Source organism: Antennarius striatus, chromosome 4, assembly GCF_040054535.1.
Source record: "Antennarius striatus isolate MH-2024 chromosome 4, ASM4005453v1, whole genome shotgun sequence".
Classification (NCBI taxonomy): Eukaryota; Metazoa; Chordata; class Actinopteri; order Lophiiformes; family Antennariidae; genus Antennarius; species Antennarius striatus.
This window is the reverse complement of record NC_090779.1, coordinates 17,999,308-18,011,638: the sequence shown is the minus strand read 5'-3', so window position 1 is coordinate 18,011,638 and position 12,331 is coordinate 17,999,308. Positions and strand designations below refer to the sequence as shown.

At 39.0% G+C, this 12,331-nt stretch overlaps 1 protein-coding gene across 2 annotated transcripts in view; it reads right to left on the bottom strand.

Moving 5' to 3' along the window:
- The window catches only part of tmtc2b (transmembrane O-mannosyltransferase targeting cadherins 2b), an 81,119-nt gene extending 69,156 nt beyond the window's left edge, over positions 1–11,963 (bottom strand). The window contains exon 1 of one of the 2 annotated variants that reach the window (XM_068312879.1): positions 11,430–11,963. In XM_068312879.1, the coding sequence (XP_068168980.1) occupies positions 11,430–11,512 (83 nt within the window). In that variant the 5' untranslated portion in view covers positions 11,513–11,963. The remainder of the gene's footprint in view (positions 1–11,429) is intronic. The other variant, XM_068312878.1, reaches the window with a different exon arrangement.
- Positions 11,964–12,331: the final 368 nt, after the last annotated feature.

Genomic DNA, 12,331 nt, shown 5'->3' with positions numbered 1-12,331 from the left:
CTCTAGAACAATAGGACCCAGTAATTAAAAACAATAAAAACCTTAAATGAAGCAGTTTCACATTAACAATGTTTTTGTGACACTGTCGTTGCAAGTCACATGGTAGTTGAGTATTAATTGTTTATCTTGTTCCTCTGAAAAATTAGCAAGCATGTTTGCGTTTTGCCATATAAGCTAATGTGGTCTTATTATTTCCATTTTAATTTCCAAGATAAAGTTAAAAATTAAATCATACTATAATTGGCTTATTATAATTTAAAAAACCCATTACATTCTGTCAACTTTAGCAATAAAAGGCTATTGGCTGATTTTCAGCCTGGCAATAAACTCTAATCATACCCCCAATGGTATTTACTGGCACATCCTCTTTCCAGTTTAACATCTTTAAGACAGTAACATGCAACAAAGGAAAATGCATATTCATAACACAAAGAAGCTCCTGTTAAATCACTCATCGCAAATACTTTACCTCTTCCGTCATCTCACCTCTTTTGAATACAAACCACTAAACATACAACTGCAATAAGTTCCTAAAATTGGTTCTGACAAGTTTGGTTGCCAAAACTGAAGCAATTTCCTGCTCTGTTCAAACAGTGAAGTTTTGCTTGTTTGTCCCTCATAAACTACGGACCAACACAACCAGGGCTTAATTCCCCTCTGTTTGGGAACAAATGGCATGCTTGATTGGGTCTAGGGAGAACAGAGGAAGCACACAGAACCCTTGCTCTTAGAATGGACACTGTCATTGTGAGCAAACTTGTGTCATAACCTTTTTGAAACAATCCAGTGCTAACAAAATAAAGTTCCTGAGACAGAGAGGCCCATTGAAGAGTGGTGGCATTCTCCTCTTAAGGGAAAACTAAAGGCAGCCCAGTTGGACTTTGGGGACAGGGTAGTATTTGTTTCTAATGGCTTGGGGTTCTCTGCTTACACGTCATGGCCCCTCTCATCCACAGTCCTGCTAATCCCATTAATATGAAGAGGGCCGAGAGCCCAAAAGTGACCATGGCTTTAGGGCCAACAGGCAGTGTTAGCCCTTGAAATTTAAAACCTTGTCTAGACCCATTATCAACTTTCAAATTCAGTATAGTCAAATAATGACACTGATGTTTAATGATGGGTGCATAATCTAATAGTGATTATTCACTGATTTGTTTTAGTAATGCATAGGGCAAAAACACCACAAGAATCAAGACTAATCTCTCAAGCTCCACATTTGATCCATAATTGGATCTATGGGAATCCATTTGATCCATAAAAAAAACAATAGTATTTAAGATTTTTTCATTCATCCCTCAAGGGAAAATTCTTTTCTTTCACCCTAGTATGTTTTTGTTTGTTTTTTTAATCTTGGCAGTGCCCTGGAAGTGAACTGGTCCCTCTTCAACTACCACTCCATTTTATGGTCCAGACTGCTCTAGAACCAGTCTTCGTCTAGTTCTCAAGTCAAGTCTGAGCTACAAAAACCCTCAGTTACCATTCATTGGTAGCGCTAAATCCTTTCTAGTGTTACTGTTAGCTACGTTGTCTGTTTTTAAAACTATGCTTATGGGAATATTCAGCCCAGTATGAAACTTATTCTCTTTCAGGTGATTAATATTGTTGTATCTTTCTCTATAAAGAATACCGTGTCTTGGTTGCTATGTCCACATGATGTATTAGGAGAGATTATCTGTTGGCTTTTAATTAAATAGCTCAGCAAGGAGCATGGTGAATACCAAAAGAGGACTGAGGACAATCTCTAATGTCTCAATCCACCACCAGGCAGGAACCCGACATCTACATATGGCCCATTTCTCATCAGCCTACACAGAAGTTGGGTGATTTAAATGCACCAGAGCCTGATTAATGCAGCTTTAAAGCAGCTTGCTCTGGCTGGGCTTGAACACAGCATGGGTTTTCAAGAAACAATGGCCATGGTGACTGCTCATGATCAGCCTTCAATCCCACAGACAGACCAGTGGACTGGTGCTGTAGTGTATCACAAATGGCAATCAGCGAAGGCAGGCAATCACCAGAGTGATTTGGCTCCTTCACACAAATCTTTATAGTCTCAGACAATGACAGGTTGCAGCTTCAGAGTGAAGGCACTTTCAGCTCCACATTGTGATCAAATGCACATCAGGCTATCACTGATATTTAGGATCTAGAGTTCTGTGGTATCCTATGAAATCAGAATTGCATGCAACTTCCCCACTGTGGGATTGATAAATTAATATATTGCGTTCCCTGTGTAAAATGTTTTGAATTAGAGGTTGACGATGTTCAATATATTATATTTTATTGTAAAATACATTTCAAATTTCTTTTTTAAAATGTGAGAGGTCAACACAAGGCTGTACTTGAGCACAATGGTGCTTGGAGCTAAATGCTAACATGCACAAAACAATCATGTATACCAGCGGTCCCCAACCTTTTTTGCGCCACAGACCGGTTTCATCTAAGACAATATTTTCACGAACCGGTCTTCATTTGCTCGATAATCGTTAATGACGCCAGGACAGCTGTAGTCTAATAATAAACCGTCTGCAGTGGTTTTATGTAAAATGTAGACATCAATAGACAATAAACAATCTTTTTTTCATAAATTGATAATCAACATCTCTATTTCGTCTCTGTAAACGAAATAATTATAAGAAATAATTACATCAAAAACTTGATTCAAGTGACTGCACTGATGAGGTTTATTTTGAAATTTCGCGACTTACAATCAGTGCATTCAACGCAGGAGAAATATTGATCATTTCCAATAGAGGGGTGAACAAGTCAATCAAATAATAATAATTACAATAATGAGAATTAGTGGTTGGGGACCGCTGATCTCGGGGTAACGGGAGACAATGACACCTGAAGTGTGTACCATATGTCTGGTCTACTGCGCAGTTTGGTTTGGTTTTTGGTCACAGCAGAAAATCGCTTCACAAAGACAGGAGGTTGGAAATGGAAGCAGGGTTTTAGCTACTTTTTGGGCGATCTCAGGATAATCTGCCTTGACTTTAATCCAGAACACTGGTGCGTTTATGGGCGCTTCATTGTGTGTGTGTTGATAACCTGTCACGTGACCGAGACCCGTCAAGCGGGACAGATGCATGAATTTGTCAGTGCGTCATTCCACACAGACGTCACTTTTCAAATTTAACGTCTTTCAGACTCCGAAATAAATAAAAAGGAAGAATGTAAATAAGTTCTTCTTTCTGAGCGGCCCGGTACCAAATGACCCACGGACCGGTACCGGTCTGAGGCCCGGGGGTTGGGGACCACTGATGTATACCATACATATTTTTTGTGACTTAAGATGAAAACAGTTGCTTATTTTCAGGAAACACAAAGGGAACACCAATAATTTGGTTATTTTACCAAATAAGTCTTGGGGAGACTCCAAGAAAATTTTGACTCTATGCTTGGACCATGCAGGTCTGTAATACGTAAATATAATTTTTAAAATATTTGGCATTTCTTTGCCTCAATTATTTACCACATGACCAAATGCCCTAGCAAAATTTTAAAATTCTTGTAAAGTGCTACACATTACAAGACTTGCTAACCAAAAATTGTCAACATTTTCTCAATATCCGGAGCAGTGACAGAGATTCTTCCTATAGTTGCTATGTACCAGGTCCAGTTTTCCCTCCTGTTCTCTGTATCCTGATTTCACTCCCAATCAATCCATTCACCTGTGTTGCTGCAGCCACCTGCTGTCCATCTCCAACCAGGCTCCACCTACTTAAGCTTGGTTCAGACCTTAGTTTGGATCTAGTGTCCTACTCTCCAGGTTTCTTTGACTTACTAGTGATTTCTTTCTTGCTTTCAGGATTTTGCCTGTTTGTTTGCCCCTTACCTGATCTTCCGACTGCCTGTTGTAGGATTTAGTTTGAATTTAAAGTATGACTGTGGACTGGTGTACTGCATGTGAGTCCAAACCACTTGTGACAGTACCTGGAAGTGTTACACACCCACCAACCAGTAGATCACAAAGTGGAAGCTAGTTATCATCTTTGGGCTACACAGCAGTCTGAGGAACTAATTTCACAGTTTAAATCATTAGGCTTTTTTTTACACCACTTTTTACTGATTTCACTGAACAAGATGGTTTCTTAATTAAACTGCTCCAATGTATAATTTACAACCCAGGCTTCCATGATCAAAAGATATGTAGCCATAAAATACAACAGTGATAATGTATGTGTTGAGAAGGACTTTGTAAAAAAATTGACTAATATGGAAAAAAAACACATCTTCCCTGTTACATGGCGGATAGTCTTATCTTCTAATTGGATAATAAGCTCTAAGACCTTGAGCTGTCTCCCCAATTTTACCACTTATTTTGTTTATTCTTTGAATCAGCTGCTAAGTGCTGCTAGCTGCTTTCTTATGTCATCCAGGTTAGGCTGCACTCATAACGTACAATGAAAGCTACATCTTTTTACCACATTTACACCGATGTGTTACTGCCTTTACTTTGGTATCAACTTCTCCTTTCGGCTTTTCCCTTCAGGGGTCGCCACAGTGAATCAGTTGCCTCCATCTAACCCTGTCTTCTGCATCCTCTTCTCAACATAAGAACAAAACAGATCCTCAATATGGCTTCATTGTGTTTATGCAGAACATCCAGATGGAATGAAGGTAAATTATCTTGAATAGGATGTATAAATGGGGCTATTGAGAAACCTTATGAACTAGAATGGAAAGGTAAGTGTAGAATGCACAGACGAAAGGAATGTGGTGTTCTGCTGCAGCATGTGCATTCCCACATGTTTAACTTGTTAGGAAGTGCACAAATAAAACCCATTCACAAATGTAATTGCTATTGCACATTTTCCAAATACATAGATATTTCAGATTTTCCTTTCTATCCTCACGAAAAGGGAGTGCAGTACAAAAGCAAACTTTTTAAATGAATTTTGGATTGAATTTAATAAGGGGTTACTCATCTTTAATAAGATGCTCCCTTCTCAGAGAGAGAAGGGAGCATCATATCTAGTCAGCTGTTTCCTATTGACCTAAATATGAACTCACTCCAAGATTACCGATGTACACAGAATTTTGTAGGATTTTGTGGACAAGGCTATCAGCTCCAAAACATATCAAAATCCCTCATTAATTTTATTTTTAGACACAAATACATACAACTTATGCAATTATGGTGAGGGTAAATAACAGTTTCTACAATCTCAGGCTATTTCCTGGAAACTGAGAAGTTTGGAAAATGGAGATCCAATCTGCCCATGGTTTGACACTGAGCAAACCCTTCCTGGATGGTGCTACTCAAGTACAGACATATACAGTGGCAGAATATTCAAACAAAGCATTCATCAATTTCACTTACACGATTAAATGATTGTTGACTAGATGCAGTTTCTGTGATAGTTTGGCAAATTGACGAAGAGTCTGGTATGCACATTTCCAACAAACTCTCGACATCAACTTTGTTGACTCTCAACTGCTTCTGTTGATGGAATCCAAATTTTGGCACAAAGTACTTGTGTATAAACATTACTCGGAATCACAAACACTCTTCTCATCATTTGAGAAGATTTTTCTGAGAAAGCGAACTTACTGTGTCTCCTAACACTTCTGCCAGCAGTGTTCTTCTCCTGTGATTTGAGGGAATAAATACAGGAACTGGTATATTAATAGAAGTGCATGAATAAAATAGTAATCACTGTCAGTATCAGTAATTTAAACTGATTATTAGCATTTCATTTGTTTGTTTTTTGGTCATTTGCTTAAAGCTGTGATGCCTGATTTCACAGGTCAGTGTGGTGCAGCAGAAACATGCTGCAAACACACAGCTTTCTACCTTTTCAAGGGGTGAAAAAAATTTGTGAGCAAAAGTCATCAGCAAAATGTGACTTTAAGTATGTATGTGCATTGGTCATGAGGTCATCTGTCTTCGGCATTGGGAACTTTCATACCTCTATTTTCAAACTTACAAGCAAACAACATCCTCATTTGAATGAACTTCAAACCATTTCCTTCCAAATGGAGAACAACCATGAGCTGCTTACCAAATTGTACCATCTGGAGGCAGCCGTTGGATGATGGGAGCTTGAGGTCTAAATGGCTTTGCGGGGTTGTTAAAGGGAAAGCAGACAGAGAAGGAGAGGAAAACTGTGGAGGAGCTACATCTAGCAAACCATGTCGTGAGTCCGCTCTGCAGGCATGATGCTAATTACAAGGCATAGACAAAGAAACCCTGACTGGGGAAAAAAGCAGAGATACTCAAACTGCTGGGCTGCCCTCAACATAACCGCAACCAGCCCATTTTGCAGTGGAGGCCATGAAACTGGGGTTTTAGATCAGCGCACTGACACACAGTGTGAAGGGAAAGGCAGCCATGTGCAACGACAGGCTATGTCAGGCCAGGTAGGTCAGGACAATCTGCTCCCTACCACAAAAAGACCACCCAGAGCCTTCAATTAACAAGGGCTCTACGAATACCGTGGAAACACTCCGCTGGCAAAAGACTTGGATTTTTATTGAATATTCAGTCTAAGTTTCTGCCAACAGTACTGTATATGATTAAAAATGGAATAAAATTAAGCAAAAATGAACCACACTAACACATTAAACACAAAACTAAAATAAATAAATATTCCCAACTGTTTTTTCCTTAACCCAGTTGGTATGATCATTAAACAACATGACTCACCGCCCACAGCTCTGTGTGGTTTCTTGCCATCATCAACCCAGATCCCACATCAAACTGCATCATTATGAAGTGTTCAGGTCTGCCCTCAATCCCGACTTCTCTAATAAAGCTTTTGGTGGACAGAGCGGAGCAGCGACTCGACTTTACCGACTGTCTGGGCATTATAAATCATTGCCAACGCCCAGGGAGGCTGTGCCCTTCAGCATCGCCGGCAACCTTCCCACAGCCTAACAAGTCAAAACAGCATTGCACCAGGCCAGAAAAATGAGGTGTAGTTTATCACATCAACTATGAGGGAACAGTAACTCATGAAACCAACAAGTGCGGGTATAATCATACGTCTTGAAGAGAGTTTGGTGGTTACAGGTGACAAATGGAAAACCTGGCTGACAACATTTTCTGGCTGACTGGGAACATACATGCTAGAAACATGTGCATTAACCCGGGGTGAGGTTCTGTTTGTTTAAGTACCTGATGCATGTTTATCTATTATCAGAAAACCGATAATAGATGAACAACTAAAACCAAGTTAATAAAGGGCTTTGGGCTTCACCAGGTTTTGTTGTTGTAACTATAGGTGTAATGTTGCCAAAATGTACCAGATCACACAACAGTTGTCCAAGTGAGAAAGTAAAAAAATATTTGCAATTCATAAAAAATGTGATTGAGCATTTTTATGCCCCTCATTATCCAGACAAAGAGCCATAAGAGTCTCCTGTGGTTGACAGTACAGATCATTTCACGGAAAAAAAACAACAAAACCTTCTTAAGCATGGACGTTTAGAATGTGTCTTTATTTTTACAGTTCCTTCTGTTACATCAAGCCTTATCCAGTAAGAAAAATGTATTTCACATATCTATTTCAAGGTAACTCTAAATGGACTTCCAGAATACATCAAATATTTGTTGGTCCGTGTTTCAGTACAAGACCTTTAGCAGTCCGATTGTTCACAACAAATCACATTTATCTCATGGAATATAAAGCAAAAGCCTCAAGAAGAAATCGTGTGTGACAACTTTACATATAATTACATATATATTTAGTAACAAGTAGAAGCAAATGGATGTAATTCTGCAAGTTCAGACAGTGTACAAAAATTCTTTTCACAATTTTTGATTGAATTATCTAAAGTCAAACTCAAGGCCATGTAATCATAATTTTAAGGTTAGTGGCTTTGGAATTACCACCCAATCTGGTTGGGAACAATAAAGCCTGCCCTTCACAGGTGCGTCAGGTACTTAAACAAACAGAACCACACCTCGGGTTACTGCACACATTTGTAGCATGTATGTTCATGGTGAGCCAGAAAATATTGCAACCATATTTCTCAGCTGACTTTTACGTGGGCTCTTTCATTTCTGCAGTCTGGCTTAACTATAGATTATACCAGCAGAGATGAACTACATGATGTATGACTCACATTTTCCAGGACAGGTATAAAAGCTGTGTGTGTGTTAATGATGAATTTGTCCAGTGGGAGATAGGGAAGGTCCCTGGAGTAGCTGCTTTAAATGGAAGGAAAGTACCCTATGTAAGATGATGATTATTACTAGTATTATTATTATTATTATTATTATTATTATTATTGCAACCCCAAGTACGATAGTTCTGTTACCAAAAGAATATTTTCTCTTCTTTCAAATGTGACCTCATGATGGCCTTTATTGCTATGAAAGGAATGTGCTTGAATTTATACACTTTGCTTAAATAAATGTGTAAACAGTTGACTCACATTTCATAAGAACATTGTCACTCCAATCTAAGTGTCTTTTTTTATTTTTTTTTCTACAATGAAAACAATATAAAGAAATCAGCCAATCGTTGTGTTGACTGCTGTCACGCTAGACTGCCAGTAAATCAATCACAGCTCATCAGGTGTCTCTCACACCAGCTATGTCTCATGTGCAAAGAGGAATCAATGACCTCTGTGGCAAGCAATTCTTATTGAATCTTGCCACAAGCGTTCGTCACAAAAATTCAATTCAAGACTTTGAAATACCCAACAAATAAGACATGAAGTACAGATCATTTAAAGAGCGGCATCTGTATCACATTTTGTAAAACTGGAAGGCTCCTTTGAGTTGCGGAATAAAATCATGTAAATGATCCTAACATTACCGTCAGACACAGCTGAAATAAATCCTGCCTACAAACCACAGGGTATTGTTTAATGACATGTTTGCACTTTAATTTATCATCATCCACATATTCAGTGTTTTCCACGATGACAGCTTCTTTACCATCACAATTCACATGAACTTTTTTCCACACACAAAGCAGGACTACCAAATTAGATCAGTTTGTGTGTCCAAGGATGTTTTACTTAGCATAATTACATCTGTCTCAACCTCCCATCCTCTGTCCCCCCCCCCCCCCCCCAGGAGCCGGCTGTTAATGACAAGGCTGGACCAAACACACAATGTTAAAGAGAGAGAACAACATGAACATCATGTCACAGACAACTTCAGACAAAATCCTCAGCAAAAAATTAGACATTCATCTGTTTCTTAACGACTATGTAATAACTTGGTCTGGACCTCACATTCCAATAAATAACACTATACTAACGCCCTTTCTCTGTATAATCAGGATTTCTGTCCAATATTTAAAAAACTTTGACTCAAGCCTCTCCAGCAGGCACACAGCGGCTGACTCTGCAGTAGCAGTCATTAGCAGCAGTAGCCTCTCACCTCTTCACAGCACGCCAGCTCTCTGACAGGTTTATCGACACACAGCACAATATTTCTTACACTGGAGTTGCCAGAATCACCTGACCATAGCAAAAAGTGCAAAGGCATAGTGATTCAACTGGAAGAATGGCATCAGTATTTCATCCAAAAAGGCTTTGGGGAAAGTGTTCTTGTGAATTAGATAGACAAGTGAGAGACGACATAAAAAGAATAATAACACTAATTGACATGTAGAGTGTTAATGTCCACGATCTTTAAAGTTGACCAAAACCTGATATGCATACACAAATTATATAGAAGTAGCCATAATTTTTCATAGCTCATTATTATTTGATCTGTGTTAGCTGTAAGTGACAGCATCATGAAAATGGGAGAACATAATGACTCTGACCTACTTGAAGGCATGGATGGTTCATTAATGAGCCTGAAGTACTGACATCCATTTAGCCATCAGATATCAAAAGGCCAGCTCTGAGTAATGAATTACCCTGCTGAACCCATGCGCTGCCCTCGCATTTTCAGACTGAGGTGGAGGGAGTATGATGGCTTACAGTCTATTTTGAAGTATTTAATGAAATTCTTTCTCAAAGTTTCAGTAGGCTGCACATACAGATGAGTGGGGGATTTGTGCTGGGGAGTAAGAGCACAACTTTCTCCTCAAGAGATCAATTACTTCCTCAGCAAAACTCAAGACCTGGAGCTGGTCCATGCTTTGGAGACTGCAGCACTTTGTGCAGACGCACCCTAGTACATAGTCTGTGTCCTACTGATTTCACTGACAATCCAATGAACAGGATCATAATACTGCCGTGGAAACATATTTTCTCAAAATATTGACATAATCAAGAATCTAACAAGCTCCATGAAACAGAATGTTGGCAGTTTTTATTTTTATTTCAGCATACTATTAAGAAAGATTATTGAATCTGATGTGACAACACAAATGTTTCAATCTAAAAATGTAAGTGAGGGCTTTATGATGATTCCACACTATTGGAAAAACACGCTTGTTTTTTCTTCAGCCACCAAACGTCATTGTTACGCGTAAAATATTCTCTGTTCTGGAAACTTTTCTATTAAAAGGGGTTGATTTGGTGTACTGAACTGCAAAATAGCTGTAAATCTAACTGTTAGAAGTACTACATTCCTGAGTGTATCTTCTTCTTATATCTTCAAATTCCATTTGAGACTCTTAGTGGGAGTCAAATCATGTCACTATCACAGATACTCTCGAATGTTCCAGGACTTCCTCAGAAACCAAGCCTTGACGGTTTTTACTGTCTTCCTGGAATTATTGGCTTTTTGGAATATTTAGCGATACCCAAGTTTCATCTTCCTCTCTGACATGCTTTCTCCAAAGATTTCCTGATACTTGATGGACTCCAACGACCATCATTCATCTACATGATGCAGTGCCAGAGGCAAATCAGCTTCAGAGCATCACCAAGCCACCGTCATGTTTCACTGTAGGTAGGATGTTATTTCCAGCATGTGCATCATTTTTCCTCCTCCAGACATGCTGCCGACCCATACACTGAAGAATTAAAAGTTCTGTTTCATCACTCCAAAAAAATAAAAAGAACAATAGAACTCTATTGAGTAAGTATGGGAAGTTTGGCAGAATGTTTCGACAACATCTGATTTACAAATGTGTTCCGTTCAAACCGGGTGCTGAATGACATTGGAACTGCCATTATAAACTCTTTTTTTGTAAAGTCATCTGGAACCACAGCTCCTATGTAATTTTGTATTTGCAAACTGCTGTTGAATAGTTTGAAATCTAATAAACCATAGGGATGAATAATTGCATGGTATTTTTTCTACTTAGTTTCTAATTTTAAAGACTTTTTTTTGTTGAAATGTGCACTAATAACACAAGTAATAATAAATAACACAGTATAGGAGAAAACAATTACTGCAACTCCTCTAGTGCTCAACTGATAAATTGGTACTGACTAGGGCAGACTCACACGAATGAATACAAATGCATGAAAGTTTGTAATTATTCCTTAGGGTGGTAAAATACATCAAGGAAGCCAGTGACATTTTGAACATGGAGCTGGATGTCATTCATTCTCCAAAGTACCTGTCATCGTAGCAAAAATCGGCGCCCAGAGTGCTGACATAGAGGACCAGAGCCACGGCGGTGCACAGCAATTCTGCAAACATTTCTCTGTCTCCCAAACGAGGAAATAAAAATTAAAACAAGTAAAATAATAAAGCGAGCCGGAAATAAGCAGTGATCTCTGTTCCCTCTCAGTCCCCGTCTTTGTCAGGATGTCCCTGCGCAAACAAGTCCTCCATCATCCTCGTTGAAGTGCACAAAGTGGATAATCCATGTGTCGCTTTCTTTCTAACCCATGTTGCGTCTGGGAGGAGAGACGTCTGATCTGACTGGGAGTTAAACGCCAAGACGAGCAGCGTTTAGAGGATGTCTGACAGCATGCCGCCAGCTTTCCTGACACAAGAGTATCAGCGATCTGATTCTCAGCTGCTGGATACTGATCCAGACTGTGGTCCAGTCAGCCTCCAACACGTCTACTACATCCTGCGGGGCTCTAAAAATAAGACTCCTAATCCTCGCGTTTTATCAGCATCGGACCAAACTGGATTTGATAACGTTAAACTGACGCAGTAACCTCGATAAAGAAGTTAAAAAAAAGAAAAGAAGAAAAGAAATGTCGTTTGTATGATGTTTGTATCTGATGTTTTACATCTAAACACAAAGCTGCATATTACTTGAGTAAATGTCTCCGATCATTTAAAGATCGACGCCTTTCTAATTTACTGTCAGAGACAATGTCAACAATGCAAAATGCAAGGGAAACATACCGATTAAAGGAGCTCATACTTTTCATGAACTGTAATAGAGAAGTGCGATTACAAAAAAACGAGAACGTGAAAATGATGGAAATGCGTGAAAATGACAACGAGTCATACAGCAAACAAAAGCGGGATATGAATTGTTATATTTCATGGTGGGTGGAT